Source organism: Hemitrygon akajei, chromosome 9 (genome assembly GCF_048418815.1).
Source record: "Hemitrygon akajei chromosome 9, sHemAka1.3, whole genome shotgun sequence".
Taxonomy (NCBI): domain Eukaryota; kingdom Metazoa; phylum Chordata; class Chondrichthyes; order Myliobatiformes; family Dasyatidae; genus Hemitrygon; species Hemitrygon akajei.
This window is the reverse complement of record NC_133132.1, coordinates 125,193,372-125,212,075: the sequence shown is the minus strand read 5'-3', so window position 1 is coordinate 125,212,075 and position 18,704 is coordinate 125,193,372. Positions and strand designations below refer to the sequence as shown.

Sequence of the window (18,704 nt, the reverse complement as noted above, 5' to 3'; positions counted from 1 at the left end):
TAAACCTGTGTCCTCTTGTGGCAACCATTTCAGCCCTGGGAAAAAGCCTCTGACTATGCACATGATCAATGCCTCTCATCTTATACACCTCTGTCAGGTCACCTCTCATCCTCCGTTGCTCCAAGGAGAAAAGGCTGAGTTCACTCAACCTATTCTCATAAGGCATGCTCCCCAATCCAGACAACATCCTTGTAAAACACCTCTGCACCCTTTCTATGGCTTCCACATCCTTACTATAGTGAGGCATGCAGAACTGAGCACAGTACTGCAAGTGGGGTCTGATCAGGGTCCTATTTAGCTGCAACATTACCTCTTGGCTCCTAAATTCAATTCCACAATTGATGAAGGCCAATACACCATACACCTTCTTAAACCAAGAGTCAACCTGCCCAGCTGCTTTGAGCATCCTATGGACTCGGACCCCAAGATCCCTCTGATCCTCCACATTGCAAAGAGTCTTACCATTAATACTATATTCTACCATCATATTTGACCTACCAAAATGAACCACTTCACACTTATCTGGGTTGAACGCCATCTGCCACTTCTCAGCCCAATTTTGCATATTATCAATGTCCTGCTGTAACTTCTGACAGCCCTCCACACTATCCACAACACCTCCAACCTTTGTGTCATCAGCAAACTTACTAACCCACCCCTCCACTTCCTCATCCAAATCATGAAGAGTAAGGGTCCCAGAACAGACTCCTGAGGCACTCCACTGGTGACCGACCTCCATGCAGAATATGACCCGTCTAGTACCACTCTTTGGCTTCTGTGGGCAAGCCAGTTCTGGATCCACAAAACAATGTCCCCTTGGATCCCATGTCTCCTTACTTTCTCAATAAGCCTTGCATGGGGTACCTTATCAAATGCCTTGCTGAAATCCATATACACTACATCAACTACTCTTCCTTCATCGATGTATTTAGTCACATCCTCAAAAAATTCAATCAGGCTCATAAGGCACGACCTGCCCTTGACAAAGCCATGCTGACTATTCCTAATCATATTATACCTCTCCAAATGTTCATAAATCCTGCCCCTCAGCATCTTCTCCATCAACTTACCAACCACTGATGTAAGACTCACTGGTCTATAATTTCCTGGGCTATCTCTACTCCCTTTTTAAATAAAGGAACAATATACGCAACCCGCCAATTCTCCGGAACCTCTCCCGTTCCCATTGATGATACAAAGATCAATGCCAGAGGCTCAGCAATCTCCTCCCTCGCCTCCCACAGTAGCCTGGGGTACATCTCATCTGGTCCTGGCGACTTATCCAACTTGATGCTTTCCAAAAGCTCCAGCACATCCTCTTTCTTAATATCTACATGCTCAGGCTTTTCAGTCTGCTGCAAGTCATCACTATAATCACCAAGATCCTTTTCCATAGTGAATACTGAAGTAAAGTATTCATTAAGTAACTCTGCTGTTTCCTCCAGTTTCCCACTGTCACACTTGATAGGTCCTATTCTTTCACGTCTTATCCTCTTGCTCTTCACATACTTGTAGAATGCCTTGGAGTTTTCCTTAATCCTGTCCGCCAAGGCCTTCTCAGGGCCCCTTCTGGCTCTCCTAATTTCCTCTTTAAGCTCCTTCCTATTAGCTTTATAATATTCTATATCTCTAACATTGCCTAGCTCTCTGAACTATTTCGAAGCTTTTCTTTTCTTCTTGACTAGATTTATTACAGCCTTTGAACACCACGGTTCCTGTACCCTACCATAACTTCCCTGTCTCATTGGAACGTACCTATACAGAAGTCTACACAAATATCCCCCGAATATTTGCCACATTTCTTCCGTACTTTTCCCTGAGAACATCTGTTTCCAATTTAAGATTCCAGTTTCCTGCCTGATAGCCTCATAATTCCTCCACTCCAATTAAACGCTTTTCTAACTTGTCTGTTCCTATCTGTCTCCAATGCTATCGAAAAGGAGATAGAATTGTGATCACTATCTCCAAAATGCTCTCCCATTTAGAGATCTGACACTTCACCAGGTTCATTTCCCAATACCAAATCAACTACAGCCTCCTCTTGTAGGCTTATATTGTGTCAAGAAACCTTCCTGAACACATCTAACAAACTCCACTGCATCTAAACCCCTTGCTCTAGGGAGATACCAATCAATATTTGGGAAATTAAAATCTCCCATCACGACAGCTCTGTTATTATTACACCTTTCCAGGACTTGTTTCCCTATCTTCTCCTCGATACCCCTGTTACTATTGGGCGGCCTATAAAGACACCCGGTAAAGTTATTGACCCCTTCCTGTTCCTAACCTCCACCTACAGAGACTCCGTAGACAATCCCGCCATGGCGTCCACCTTTTCTGCAGCCATGACACTATCTCTGATCAACAGTGCCATGCCCCTACCTCTTCTGCCTCCCTCCTTGTCCTTTCTGAAACATTTAAAACCCGGCATTTGGAGTAACCATTCCTGTCCCTGATCCATCCAAGTCTCTGTAATGGCCACCTTATCATAGCTCCAAGTACTGATCCACGCTCTATGCTCATCCACTTTGTTCACAACACTCCTTGCATTAAAATAGACACATCTCAAACCTTCAATCTGAGCGCATCCCTTCTCTATCACCTGCTTATCCTTCCTCTCGCACTGTCTACAAGCTTTCTCTATTTGTGAGCCAATCTCCTCTTCCCCAGTCTCTTCAGTTCGGTTCCCACCCCCTAACGATTCTAGTTTAAACTCTCCCCAGTAGCCTTAGCAAACCTCCCCGCCAGGACATTGGTCCCCCTGGGATTCAAGTGCAACCTGTCCTTTTTGTACAGGTGGCACCTGCCCCAAAAGAGGTCCCAATGATCCAGAAATCTGAATCCCTGCCCCCTGCTCCAATCCCTCAGCCATGCATTTATCGCCCACCTCATCCTATTCTCACTGTCACGTGGCACAGGCAGTAATCCCGAGATTACTACCTTTGTGGTCCTGCTTTTCAACTTCCTTCCTAACTCGCTGTAGTCTTTTTTCAGGACCTCTTCCGTTTTCCTACCTATGTAGTTGGTACCGATATGTACCACAACCTCTCGCTATTCTCCCTCCCACTGCAAGATGTCTTGGATGCGATCTGAAACATCCCGGACCCTGGCATCTGGGAGGCAAACTATCCAAGTTTCCTTCCTGCGTCCACAGAATCGCCTGTTTGACCCTCTAACTATAGAGTCCCCTATCACTACTGCCTTCCTCTTCCCTTCCCTAACCTTCTGAGCCACAGAGCCAGACTCTGTGCCAGAGGCACGGCCACTGCCACTTCCCCCAGGTAGGCTGTCCCCCCCCCCCCCCCCCAACAGTACTCAAACAGGAGTACTTATTGTCAAGGGGTACAGCCACAGGGGTACTCTCTTGTACCTGACACTTCCCTTTCCCCCTCCTGACTGTGACCCACTTGTCTGTCTCCTGTGTCCGTGGTGTGACCACCTGCCTATATCTCCTTTCTATCACCTCCTCACTCTCCTTGGCCAGGCGGAGGTCATCGAGCTGCATCTCCAGTTCTCTAACTCAATCCCTCAGTAGCTGCAGCTCGACACACCTGATGCACATATAGCCATCCAGGAAGCTGGGAGACTCCAGGACCTCCCACATCTGACAGTGAGCACAGAAAACTGTCCTCGCACACGTACTTCCTCCTTTCCGCAAATAACACAGGTGAACCTTCCTTGCCTCGTCCTGTTCCGTTACTGCCTAAGCCCGTTGAGCCAAAGCCCTATCACTCTGCTGCCTCTCAGTCCACTGCCTGCTGGATATGGCGGTCTTTTTAAACCTTTTGCGTTCTACTGGCTGACGTCACATGCCTGCGCAGTCTTGCCTCTCTTTTACCCCGAGTAGTAAAACTGCCTTTGCTCCTGAAATCAGCCATTCACTGGCAGCCTCCTTGCTCTGAATTTAACCTGATTTAATTCATGTTCCTCGCAAAGAATTCTTTAACTCATTAAGTGTATGTCCAACAAAAAACACCAGGCTTCAGATATCCTGTCAAGAGTGTTGCATATAACCATATAACAATTACAGCACGGAAACAGGCCATTTCAGTCCTTCTAGTCCATGCCGAACACTTACTCTCACCTAGTCCCACTGACCCGCACTCAGCCCATAATCCTCCATTCCTTTCCTGTCCATATACCTATCCAATTTTACTTTAAATGACAATACCGAACCTGCCTCTACCACTTCTACTGGAAGCTCATTCCACACAGCTACTACTCTCTGAGTAAAGAAATTCCCCCTCGTGTTACCCTTAAACTTTTGCCCCCTAATTCTCAACTCATGGCCTCTTATTTGAATCTCCCCTACTCTCAATGGAAAAAGCCTATCCACATCAACTCCATCTATCCCCCTCATAATTTTAAATACCTCTATCAAGTCCCCCCTCAACCTTCTACGCTCCAAAGAATAAAGACCTAACTTGTTCAATCTTTCCTTGTAATTTAGGTGCTGAAACCTAGGTAACATTCTAGTAAATCTTCTTTGTACTTGCTCTCTCTATTTTATTGACATCTTTCCTATAATTCAGTGACCAGAACTGTACACAATACTCCAAACTCGGCCTTACCAATGCCTTGTACAATTTTAACATTACATCCCAACTCCTGTACTCAATGCTCTGATTTATAAAGGCCAACATACCAAAAGCTTTCTTCACCACCCTATCCACATGAGATTCCGCCTTCAGGGAACTATGCACCATTATTCCTAGATCACTCTGTTCTACTGCATTCTTCAATGCCCTACCATTTACCATGTATGTTCTATTTGGATTATTCCTACCAAAATGTAGCACCTCACACTTATCAGCATTAAACTCCATCTGCCATCATTCAGCCCACTCTTCTAACTGGCCTAAATCTCTCTGCAAACTTTGAAAACCTACTTCATTATCCACAACACCATCCACCTTAGTATCATCTGCATACTTACTAATCCAATTTACCACCCCATCATCCAGATCATTAATGTATATGACAAACAACATTGGACCCATTACAGATCCCTGAGGCATACCACTAGTCACTGGCCTCCAACCTGACAAACAGTTATTCACCACTGCTCTCTGGCATCTCCCATCCAGCCACTTGAATCCATTTTACTACTTCAATATTAATACCTAACGATCAAACCTTCCTAACTAACCTTCCGTGCGGAACCTTGTCAAAGGCCTTACTGGAGTCCATATAGACAACATACACTGCTTTAACCTCGTCAACTTTCCTCATAACCTCTTCAAAATATTCAATAAGATTTGTCAAACCTGACCTTCCACCCACAAATCCATGTTGACTGTTCCTAATCAGACCCTGTCTATCCAGATAAATATATATACCATCTCTAAGAATACTTTCCATTAATTTACCCACCACTGACGTCAAACTGACAGGCCTATAATTGCTAGGTTTACTCTTAGAACCCTTTTTAAACAGTGGAACCACATGAGCAATACGCCAATCCTCCGGCACCATCCCCGTTTCTAATGATATTTGAAATATTTCTGTCAGAGCCCCTGTTATTTCTACACTAACCTCCCTCAAGGTCCTAGGGAATATCCTGTCAGGACCCGGAGATTTATCCACTTCTTCTTTTTTTTTTATATTCCTTAAAAGCGCCAGTACTAACTCCTCTTTAATCGTCATAGTTTCCATAACTTTCCTACTCATTTCCCTTACCTTACACAATTCAATAGCCTTCTTCTTAGTGAATACCGAAGAAATGAAATTGTTCAAAATCTCCCCCATCTCTTTCGGCTCCACACATAGCTGTCCACTCTGATTCTCTAAGGGACCAATTTTATCCCTCACTATCCTTTTGCTATTAATATAACTGTAGAAACCCTTCGGATTTATTTTCACCTTACTTGCCAAAGCAACCTCGTTATCTTCTTTTAGCTTTTCTAATTTCTTTCTTAAGATTCTTCTTACATTCTTTATATTCCTTGAGCACCTCATTTACTCCATGCTGCCTGTATTTATTGTAGATATCTCTCTTTTTTCTAACCAAGTTTTCAATATCACTTGAAAACCATGGCTCTCTCAAACTTTTAACCTTTCCTTTCAACCTAACAGGAACATAAAGATTTTGTACCCTCAAAATTTTACCTTTAAATGACCGCCATTTCTCTATTACATCCTTCCCATAAAACAAATTGTCCCAATCCACTCCTTCTAAATCCTTTTGCATCTCCTCAAAGTTAGCCTTTCTCCAATCAAAAATCTCAACCCTGGATCCAGTCCTATCCTTCTCCATAATTATATTGAATCTAATGGCATTGTGATCACTGGACCTGAAGTGCTCCTCAACACATACCTCCATCACCTGACCTATTTCATTCCTTAACAGAAGATCCAACACTGCCCCTTCTCTAGTTGGTTCCTCTATGTATTGCTGCAAAAAACTATCCTGCACACATTTTACAAACTCCAAACCATCCATCCCTTTTACAGTATGGGCTGCCCAGTCTATGTGTGGAAAATTAAAATCTCCCACAATCACAACCTTGTGCTTACTACAAATATCTGCTACCTCCTTGCAAATTTGCTCCTCCAATTCTTGCTCCCCATTAGGTGGTCTATGATACACCCCTATAAGTGTTACTACACCTTTCCCATTCCTCAATTCCATCCAAATAGCCTCCCTAGATGAGCCCTCTAATCTATCTTGCCAGAGCACCGCTGTAATATTTTCTCTGACAAGCAACGCAACACCTCTCCCTGTTATCCCTCCGATTCTATCAAACCTGAAGCAACAAAATCCAGGAATATTTAGTTGTCAATCACACCCCTCCTGCAACCATGTTTCACTAATAGCTACATCATATTTCCATGTATCAATCCATGCTCTAAGCTCATCCACCTTTCTTACAATGCTCCTAGCATTAAAATAAATGCATTTAAGAAATTCTCCACCTCTTCCTCTCTGTTTATCTCTAACAGTACAAAGAACTTTACTGTCTTCTTTTTCTTCCTTCTCCCATACATCTGCTCCTACACTCTGGTTCCCCTCCCCCCTCGTATCTAGTTTAAATCCACTGGAGCCTCTCTAGCAAACCTACCTGCAAGAATATTTGTCCCTTTCAGTTCAGATGTAAACCGTCCCACTGGAACAGATCCCACCTTCCCTGGAAAACTGCCCAATTATCTATAAATCTGAAGCCCTCCCTCCTGCACCACGTCTTCAGCCATGTGTTGATCTGCACTATCTTACTATTTCTAAACCCACCTGCACGTGGCACTGGTAGCAATCCTGAGATTGCTATCCTGGAGGTCCTGTCCTTTAACATGGCACCTAGCTCCCTAAACTCACCTTTCAGGACCTCCTCACTCTTCCTACCCATGACATTGGTCCCTACATGGACCACGACATCCGGCTGCTCACCCTCCCTCTTAAGAATACTGAGAACTCGATCCGAGGTATCGCGGACCCTGGCACCGGGGAGGCAACATACCATCTGGGATTCTCGATCTTTTCCACAGAACCTCCTATCTCTCCCCCTATCGAATCCCCTATCACTACTGCTCTCCTCTTTTCCCTCCTTCTCTTCTGAGCTGAGGGTCCAGTCTTGGTGCCAGAGACGCAACCACTGCAACTTGTCACTGGTAGGTCGTCCCCACCAACGGTATCCAAAACAGTATACTTATTGTTGATGGGAACGGCCACAGGGGTGCTCTGCTCTTCCTGTCTATTCCCCTTCCCTCTCCTGACAGACACCCAACTATCTGTCTCCTGACTCTTAGGGGTGACTATCTCCCTGAAACTCCTGTCTATTTCTGCCTCTGTCTCCCGAATGATCCGAAGTGTAGTCATCAGGGACAACAGTGCTTGCCCTGACCTCCCACATACTGCAAACGGAGCACTCAACTGCCCTAATTGCTGCCTCCATTACCTACTCCTAAGCTATTAGATTAATTAAAGGAACTTACCCAGCCTTACCTCACCTGGAGTGAAGCTCGTACTCAGCCTGTGCTCGCTTTTTAAATTCCCCCGCTGATCTCAGAGGCCGACTTTCCCGCGCCTGCTCAGTCTAGCCTCTTTGCCGCGATCAGTTAAAAAAAACCAGCTTCTCGCTGAGCTTCTATTACCTCTTTCCTCTGTGCCTCTTTTTGCGATTTAAAATCACTAAATGCACTAAAATAATTATTTCAAATTACTGCAACACACACAAAATGCTGGAGGAGCTCAGTAGGCCAGGCAGCATCTATGGAAAAGAGTGAACAGTCGACATTTTGGGTCGAGACCCCTCAAGGTCTCCAAGCATTCTGTGTGCATTCTCCAGTCCAACAGCATTTTGTGTGTGTTGCTTAGATTTTTTAGCATGTGCAGATTTTCTCTTGTTTGTATTTCAAATTTTTGTTTGTCATTCATCAAAGCCCATTTAGTTTGTCGGCAAGAGTGCCTATTAATCAATGGTGTCCACAAAACATAGCCTTTTTTTTGCAGTTTCAGAAGTGTATATAGTTAATTTCTTTTCACTTCGGACTGTATGACTGGCTTTTAAAGTTCAGATAATTCCAGCTTTGTTAATAGAAAATTCTACAGTTCTTGAGATAAATGTAGACCACCTCTTCAAGTCTTTCAATTTGAAACTTGTTAATTGTGACTTTGAAATTTTGAAGTCCCATTGTTGGTCACAATCCAATTAATCAGAATGAAGTTTTGGGTTGCTTTTACAGGATAGACGCTCAACAGTTTAATAACTCTAATAATAATACCATTGTGTGCATGTTATTTCAAATTAAAGTAGATGACTATTATTGCAAGTTTTCATGGTGATAGACAGCATTTTGCATCTTGAGTCGTCTTTTTGCAGGATGGTGTTTTCAAAATGAGTTTATCGCCTGATGGAACACTCCTGGCAGCCATCCATCTCTCTGGGCAACTGACTTTATGGGAAATTCCTTCTTTAAGGCAACAGAAAGAATGGAAACAGGAAATGCAGGTAAAGTTGAGTTTTCGGTCAATACAGAGGGGGAGAAATAATCCCGTCATGTATTGCTTTCAAGCAAAGCAAGTGATAAATTTGAACTTTCATCTGGGGAAAACAAATGTTCTGATTTGAGGAATTTTGAATTCACTTTTACACGGGCATATAAACTTTCAAACTGAGCTCTTTTCAGGAAATGTTTGTTAATTTTCATCATGGAAAGTTAAACAGTGGAATATGATGTTTACGGCAGATTAAGCGAAACACATACTTAACATTTCTTACAAGATAGAAGGAGGTCACATCTATGCTTGGTATGCCTTTATTCAGAATCAGATTTACTATCAGTGGCATGTGATGTTAACTTAGCAGTAGCAGTTCAATGCAATACATAATATAGAAGAAAAAAAACACAAATTAAAATAATAATAAATAAGTAAATAGGAACTTGGAAGCATTAATTGGGAACAGGTGATCTCAGGGAAATGCATGGCAAATGTTCAGGGGATATTTGTGTGGCGTTCTGCATTGGTACGTTCCAGTAAGACAGTGAAAGGATGGTAGGGTACAGGAACTGTGGTGTACAAATGCTGTTGGAAGTCCAGTCAAAAAGAAAAGAAAAGCTTACGAAAGGTTCAAAAAACTAGGTAATGTTAGAGATCTAGAAGATTATAAGGCTAGCAGGAAGGAGTTTAAGAATGAAATTAGGAGAGCCAGAAGGGGCCATGAGAAGGCCTTGGCAAGCAGGATTAAGGAAAACCCCCAGTCATTCTACAAGTATGTGAAGAGCAAGAGGATAAGACGTGAGAGATTAGGACCAATCAAGTGTGACAGTGGAAAAGTGTGTATGGAACTGGAGATGATAGCAGAGGTATTTAATGAATACTTTGCTTCAGTGTTCTCTTTGGAAAAGGATCTTGGCAATTGTAGGGATAACTTGCAGCACATTGAAAAGCTTGAGCATATAGACATTAAGAAAGAGGATGGGCTGAAGCTTTGGGAAAGCATGAAGTTGGATAATTCTCCAGGACCGGATGAGATGTATCCCAGGCTTCTGTGGGAGGTGAGGGAAGAGATTGCTGAGCCTCTGGCAATGATCTTTGCATCATCAATGGGGGTGGAGGGTTGCAGATGTTGTTCCCTTATTCAAGAAAGGGAGTAGAGGTAGCCCAGGAAATTATAGACCAGTGAGTCTTACTTCAGTGGTTGGTTAAGGTGCTGGTAAAAATCCTGAGAGACAGGACTTATGAACGTTTGGAGAGGCATAATATGATTAGGAATAGTCAGCATGGCTTTGTGAAAGGCAGGTCGTGCCTTACAAGCCTGATTGAATTTTTTGAGGATGTGATTAAACACATTGATGAAGGTAAAGCAGTAGATGTAGTGCATATGGATTTCAGCAATGCATTTGATAAGGTATCCATGCCAGGCTTATTGAGAAAGTAAGAAGGCATTGGATCCAAGGGGACCTTGATTTGTGGATCCAGAATTGGCTTGCTCACAGAAGGTGAAGAGTGGTTATAGATGTCATATTCTGCATGGAGGTCGGTGACCAGTGGTGTGCTTCAGGGATCTGTTCTGGGACCCCTTCTCTTCGTGAAATGGAAGAATGGGTTAGTAAATTTGATGACGCAAAAGTTGGGGATGTTGTGGATAGTGTAGAGGGCTGTCAGAGGTTACAGTGGAACATCAATGGGATGTAAAACTGGGCTGAAAAGTGGCAGATGGAGTTCAACCCAGATAAGTGTGTGGTGGTTCATTTTGGTAGGTCAAATATGATGACAGAATATAGTATTAATGGTAAGATTCTTCGCAGTGTGGAGAATCAGAGGGATCTTGGGGTCCAAGTCCATAGGACATTCAAGGCTGCTGCGCAGGTTGACTCTGGGGTTAAGAAAGAATACGATACATTGGCCTTCATCAATCATGGGATTGAGTTTAGGAGTCGAGAGGAAATGTTGCAGCTATATAGGACCCCACTTGGAGTACTGTGCTCAGTTCCGGTTGGCTCACTATAGGAAGGAAACCATAGAAAGGGTGCAGAGGAGATTTACAAGGATGTTGCCTGGATTGGGGAGCATGCCTTATGAGAATAGGTTGAGTGAATTCAGCCTTTTTTCCTTGGAGCAACGGAGGATGAGGGGTGACCTGATAGAGGTGTACGAGATGATGAGAGGCATTGATACTGTGGATAGTCAGAAGCTTTTTCCCAGGGCTGAAATGGCTAGCACGAGAGGGCACAATGGAAGTAGGTACAGAGGAGATGTCAGGGGTAAGTTTGTTTACACAAAGAGCAGTGAGTGCATGGAATGGGCAGGTGGTGGTGGAGTTGGATACGATAGGGTCTTTTAAGAGACTTCTAGACAGGTATATGGAGCTCAGAAAAATAGAGGGCTTTTGGTAACCCTAGGTAATTTCTGAGGTAAGGACATGTTCGGCACAGCTTTATGGGCTGAAGGGATTGTATTGTGCTGTAGGTTTTCTATGTTTCTACAGGGGGTAAGGGGTGTGATGCAGATAAAACAGGCTTTATCCTACTCTGCTTCTAGCCCTGGCAACCAAAACCCTTCTTTTATCTTGGATATATTGTTTGATTCCCCAAACAGGTGACAGTGGAGTCCTTCTCTCTGTTCTTCTCAGGTGCACAAGTTTTGCACACAGTTACCTGAATGTGCTGAGGATGGTGTCCTTGGATTTGATCTAGAGTCAATTGTTTCCTTTAAATCTTATCTCATCAACTAAATTTAACAAGTTCTTTTCCCAGAGCAAATGCCAGTTAATATTGTTTTAAAAAAGTTTGGCTAGATCCATTAGAGTGCTCTGGTTTTATTTTAGTTGATTTAATGAACCTTTTTGACATATTCCTTACCATCCAAATTTCCCCATTGTTAAAGTTGTGGGATCCAAGCCATAATTTCTCAGAAGGCACTGTTACCCCACTGTAACTCTGAATTGTAGCATTATGACACATCTCTTCAATTTCTAATTGCCCCCACCTTTTGGGTTGTATCATACTTGCCTTTGGCGAGTGCATCTGACAATCCGTTTATCCTGCTGGACTCAATGTTATGTGCAGCAGTGGACTGCTGGTGTGCTGGGTTGTGGGAGTGGATGTACTGTACATCAAGCTCATTATCATGTTAACTTGTTTCACTAATAAAATGTAGAATTCCATTGGCATCGTTTAGCAATGCTATTCGGGGTTTGTTGTTTCTGCAACATAGAGCACCAATTGATATCTTGGTTATCAGTTAATTACTACTACACACTTTACAGATTATTAGGACATTTAATCTGGACCACTTTTTAAATATTTTACTATCAGTTTAAGCTATAACATCTTTGAAACAACTCTCAAAGTCGAGTGTATAGGCTGTATTGCTATTGAAAATGGCAACAATTTCCATATAAAGGAAAATAAAACTTTATCCTTGTGTTACTAATAGATGTTGTATCACTTTTTCCTATATGGATAAAAGGTTTGTAACTTTCAAATGTTTTGCCCAGGATGGATTTGATGCCGTTAATCCCGACTGGTCAAAATCAGTGGAAAAGAGGAAAAAAATGAAGGGTAAGAGATATTCTGAATAATAGGATGATTTTTTTCAAATTTTTATAAGGATGGATTTTTAAAAATGTTGTTCAACAGTGTCATTTTTGGAGATTGTCATTGAAATGATAATTCATATTTTCTAATCTGTGTGTTTTCTACTCTGAGTACACTAACTTTTCATTTAAAATTCCATACACTTTCTTGGTTTGATGACAGGACTCCTATAAAACCACTTTTCGCATGCAGTAGGATTTGCATATAAATAAAAGGTACTATGCTACAGATGTAAGGCACCAGGCAAATTAGAGAAAATGTTAATTTTGACTTATCAGTCAACAACTCTGTTCACAGAGTAAATTGTATGCTTAACACGTACAACACGCTGAAGGAACTCAGCAGGTCGGACGGAAACGAGCCTTCAACGTTTCTGGCCGAGACCCTTCATCAAGACTGAAGAGGGAGGGGGCAGCAGGTCTATAAAGAAGGTGGGGAGAGGGTGTGAAGGAGAAGGCTGGTAGGTGCCAGGTGAAAAAACAATCAGAGGAAGGATCAAAGGGTGGGGAAAGGGAAGCAGGGAGGGGATAGGCAGGAAAGGTGAAGAAGGAATGTAAGGGGAAAGCACTATGGGTAGTAGAAGAAGGCCAAATCATGAGAAAGTTGATGGGCAGCTGGAAGAGGAGGCAGAATGAAACTGGGATGGGGGAAGGGAGGGGGAGGGAACTACCGGAAGTTGGAGAATTTGATGTTCATGATATGAAATGTTGCTCCTCCAACCTGAGTTTGGCCTCATCATGGCAGTAGAGGAGGCCATGTATGGACATATCTGAATGGGAATGTGAAGCAGAGTTGAAGTGGGTGGCAACCGGGAGATCCTGTCTGTTGTGACAGACGGAGCGGAAGTGCTCGACGAAGCGGTCCCCCAATCTACGTTGGGTCTCGCCGATGTAGAGGAGGCCTTCGTCTCTATTGAAATTCTTATTCTCTAGTTTTATTTCAATGGTTTCTTTCATGAGGCAGTTCCAAAAGCCATTGGCGCGGCACAGAAGTTTTGTGCTGAAGTCAATCCTGTGGTTGTCTTATATGCAATGTTCTGCTACCACTGATTTCCACAGGTGACCAAAATACAGTGGCTTGCAAAAGTTTGGGCACCTCTGGTCAAAATTTCTGTTACTGTGAATAGCTAAGCGAGTAAAAGATGACCTGATTTCCAAAAGGCATGAAGTTAAAGATTACACATTTCTTTAATATTTTAAGCAAGATTACTTTTTTATTTCCATCTTTTACAGTTTCAAAATAACAAAAAAGAAAAAGGGCCCAAAGCAAAAGTTTGGGCACCCTGCATGGTCAGTACTTAGTAACACCCCCTATGGCAAGTATCACAGCTTGTAAACACTTTCTGTAGCCAACTAAGAGTCTTTCATTTCTTGTTTGGGGGATTTTTGCCCATTCTTCCTGGCAAAAGGCTTCTAGTTCTGTGAGATTCTTGGGCCGTCTTGCATGCACTGCCCTTTTGAGGTCTATCCACAGATTTTCGATGATGCTTAGGTTGGGGAACTGTGAGGGCCAATGGCAAAACCCTCAGCTTGTGCCCCTTGAGGTAGTCCATCAGGGATTTTGAGGTGTGTTTAGGATCATTATCCTGTTGTAGAAGCCATCCTCTTTTCATCCTCAGCTTTATTACATACGGTGTGAGGTTTGCTTCCAGAATTTGCTGGTATTTTAATTGAATTCACTCTTCCCTCTACCAATGAAATGTTCCCCGTGCCACTGGCTGCAACACAAGCCCAAAGTATGATCGATCCACCCCCGTGCTTAACAGTTGGAGAGGTGTTCTTTTCATGAAATTCTGAACCCTTTTTCTCCAAACATACCTTTGCCCATTGCAGCCAAAAAGTTCTATTTTAACTTCTTCAGTCCACAGGACTTGTTTCCAAAATGCATCAGGCTTGTTTAGATGTTCCTTTACAAACTTCTGACACTGAATTTTGTGGTGAGGACGCAGGAAAGGTTTTCTTCTGATGATTCTTCCATGAAGGTCATTTTTGTGCAGGTGCTGCTGCACAGTAGAATAGTGCACCACCACTCCAGAGTCTGCTAAATCTTCCTGAAGGTCTTTTGTAGTCAAACGGCGGTTTTGATTTGCCTTTCTAGCAATCCTACGAGCAGTTCCCCTGGAAAGTTTTCTTGGTCTTCCAGACCTCAACGTGACCTCCACTGTTCCTGTTAACTGCCATTTCTTAATTGCATTATGAACTGAGGAAATGGCTACCTGAAACCGCTTTTCTATCTTCTTATAGTCTTCTTCTGCTTTGTGGGAATCATTTATTTTAATTTTCAGAGTGCTAGGCAGCTGCTTAGAAGAGCCCATGGCTGCTGATTGTTGGGACAAGGTTTGAGGAGTCAGGGTATTTATTAAGCTTTGAAATTTGCATCACCTGCCTTTCCTAATGATAACAAGCCATAGCCCTAACAAGCTAATTAAGGTCTGAGACCTTGATAAAAGTTATCTGAGAGCTCAAATTTCTTGGGGTGCCCAAACTTTTGCATGGTGCTCCTTTCCTTTTTTTTCCACTCTAAAATTGTACAAAACACTAATCTTGCTTAAAATGTTGAAAAGAATGTTTCATCTTCAACTTTATGACTTTTGAAGATCAGTTCCTGTTTTACTCGCTTGGATATTCACAGTTACAGAAATTTTGACCAGGGGTGCCCAAACTTTGTGTGTGTGTGTGTGTGTGTGTGTGTGTGTGTGTGTGTGTGTGTGTGTGTGTGTGTGTGTGTGTGTGTGTGTGTGTGTGTGTGTGTGTGTGTGTGTGTGTGTGTGTGTGTACATATATATATATATGTAATAAACATAACATCCACAAACCCATGAGGAAGCTCAAATCTGGTTCTCAGGACAGCTGACGTTTACAGGATTCCCTCTGAATGCAGAGTAGTATATATCTGTTTGGGTTACGCAGAGAAATTGGTGCAATAGCACATTGCATATGCAATTATCACAAGATTGACTTTGATGGCACAAGAAATGGTGTGTCACACCAACAGCCTTTGGGACCACCTGGTGAAGGAAGCATAGAGAATAAGAATTTCAACAAAGACCTTAAGGTCTCTGTCTAAGTAAGTACTGGAATACAATTTTAAACAAATGATTGAGGCCTAACCAATCAGGAGGGACGGATAACAGGAGTTAAGTATATATCCCACTGGTCTAGACATGCCCAGCCAGCATCTCTGATGAAGAGTTTGTCATTGAAACATTGGTTAAAATTGACACTGGGATCTGGCTGGTAGCCAGAGAAGAATTTATGTGTCATATGCACCTGAAAGCATAAGGTCCTTGATAGTATTTTCAAGATTATATTTCCCTTTCTTTTCTGGATATTTAAATCAACTTAAGCTTGTCTTGTTTAATTACCTTGGAGGAACTTTAATTTGTACAATATCACTTGTCCTTCAGACAGATCATCATTTTATCCCCTCAATGATGTGAACTGGTGGGCCAATAATTCTGTTATTCTGGCCCGCTGTTCTGGTGCTCTCACTGTTTCTTCTGTGAAAACATTGAAAAACCTGCTTGGACAGTCATGTGAATGGTTTGAACCTTCACCTCAAGTTACTGCAGCCCATGACGGAAGCTTTATGAGTTTAGAGGTACTGATTATTTCTGATTTGTTTGGATTTGCATGAAAATTGTGAATGTCTAGAACTTTAAACCTTAATAATAGAACGTGTTTAATGATTCTCTTTTACAATTTTTAAAAAACTTACATGCCTTTTATCATATTTTAATTGATTTTTTAAAATTGTTGAATATTTTCAATGGGCACGATTTCTTTTCCTCCCCAACACTGGTAGGATAGTTCTTCTAATACAAAGCAACCCTTATTCGCTCATCTCCAACCTTCTTTCCTACTCAGTATTCTTGACTGCATTGGAATCTTCCTTATACTTACCCAACTTTTCCAGAATGCCAGATATTTGAGTCTTCTGTTGGGTTTTTGCCTCATGGTTTATCTTGGCTTTTGTTTACACCTTTGTCTTTAACTCTGTACCTTTTCACTGTCATCCTATGATGGCATAATGCCTGTTTGTTTTCCACTTTTGTGTATTCAGCTGTAGCCAGTGAAATAGCTGCTGTAGCCAGTGAAATAGCTGCTGTGGCTTTACTTCATGCTCTGTGTTGCCTTGCATGATCCCTAACGATATATCCTTGGTCTCTCTCTTTTCTCATCTGCATTGTTTCCATTGGTGAGATCTCTGATAACATGTCTATTTGCAGGAATCCCCTAAGCACTTCAGTGACTACTAGGGAAGAAGAATATTCTCCACAGACATTCTTAATCGTTGAGAATAATCATTAGAGAGTTTTTGTATTTTGCTGAGTGAAATATCCACCCCATTATGTACATTGAATAGAAAAAATTATTTAATATTTGCAGAGGTTTAAAATGTGCTTTTGTTGAAGATGTGATCTGTGCATGTGTCAAATCTATTTTGCTGGATTTTGTATCTCTGCTCTTTTGTCAATTGTTCCATAAGTTAGGGCTACTTTTTCAAAAGGAAAAGCTGGATATTTGCAAACACGAGGAAATCTGCAGATGCTGGAAATTCAAGCAACACTCACAAAATGCTGGTGGAACGCAGCAGGCCAGGCAGCATCTATAAGGAGAAGCACTGTTGACGTTTTGAGCCGAGACCCTTCATCAGGACTAACTGAAAGGAAAGATAGTAAGAGATTTGAAAGTAGGAGGGGGAATGGAAAATGCAAAATGATAGGAGAAGACCAGAGAGGGTGGGGTGAAGCTGAGAGCCGGAAAGGTGATTGGCAAAAGGGATACAGAGCTGGAGAGGGGAAAGGATCATGGGACAGGAGGCCTAGGGACAAAGAAAGGGGGAGGGGAGCACCAGAGGGAGATGGAGAACAGGCAGAGTGATGGGCAGAAAGAGAGAAAAAAAAGGAGGGGGGAAAGTAACTAAATATATCAGGGATGGGGTAAGAAGGGGAGGAGGGGCATTAACGGAAGTTAGAGAAGTCAATGTTCATGCCATCAGGTTGGAGGCTCACACTTCACCTGTGAGTTGGCTGGTGTGTGGTATACTGCGTCCGGTGCTCCCGGTGTGGCCTTTTATATATTGGTGAGACCCGACGCAGACTGGGAGACCGTTTCGCTGAACACCTACACTCTGTGCGCCAGAGAAAGCAGAATCTCTCAGTGGCCACACATTTTAATTCCACATCCCATTCCCATTCTGATGTGTCTATGCACGGCCTCCTCTACTGTCAAGATGAAGCCACACTTAGGTTGGAGGAACAACACCTTCTATACCAGCTGGGTAGCCTCCAACCTGATGGCATGAACATTGACTTCTCTAACTTCCGTTAATGCCCCTCCTCCCCTTCTTACCCCATCCCTGATATATTTAGTTTCTTCCCCCCCCCTTTTTTTTCTCTCTTTCTGTCCATCACTCTACCTGTTCTCCATCTCCCTCTGGTGCTCCCCTCCCCCTTTCTTTCTCCCTAGGCCTCCCATCCCATGATCCTTTCCCTTCTCCAGCTCTGTATCCCTTTTGCCAATCACCTTTTGGGCTCTCAGCTTCATCCCACCCCCTCCAGTCTTCTCCTTTCATTTCGCCTTTTCCTCTCCCCCCCACTACTTTCAAATCTCTTACTATCTTTCCTTTCAGTTAGTCCTGACGAAGGGTCTCAGCCTGAAACGTCGACAGTGCTTCTCCCTATAGATGCTGCCTGGCCTGCTGTGTTCCACCAGCATTTTGTGTGTGTAGCTGGATATTTGAACGCTTAAGTTTTCCCTATATATATATATATATATTTGTCTTTTCAGTGTGAAGTTAAACTGGCTCACAAGAGATATCGTTTGGAAAATAATTCAGTAGATGATAATGGTGATGAAGATTCTGACTCCGATGATGAATCCTCTGCCAAAGCTCGATACTTTGGCTATGTAAAACAGGGCCTGTATTACCTCACAGAAATGGAGCGATTTGCGCCACCTCGAAAACGACCACGAACGATCACAAAAACCTATAGGCTTGTAAGCTTGAGGTCCACAACTCCAGAGGAGCTTTATCAAAGAAAGGTCAGTATAAATTCGAAAATAAATGAGCGAGAAATACATTGGAAATTTACTTGAAGTGTTCATGTCCAATTCAAAGCATTATTTCACCAGATTAAGTTCAATTGATTTATATACTGATTG

General features: G+C 42.6%; 1 protein-coding gene across 1 annotated transcript in view; it reads left to right on the top strand.

The window, feature by feature from the left end:
- nbas (NBAS subunit of NRZ tethering complex) overlaps positions 1–18,704 on the top strand; it is a 305,288-nt gene that overhangs the window by 33,010 nt on the left and 253,574 nt on the right. The window contains exons 12-15 of the mRNA XM_073056940.1: positions 8,817–8,945; positions 12,438–12,501; positions 15,944–16,137; positions 18,330–18,584. Of these exons, the coding sequence (XP_072913041.1) occupies positions 8,817–8,945; positions 12,438–12,501; positions 15,944–16,137; positions 18,330–18,584 (642 nt within the window). The remainder of the gene's footprint in view (positions 1–8,816; positions 8,946–12,437; positions 12,502–15,943; positions 16,138–18,329; positions 18,585–18,704) is intronic.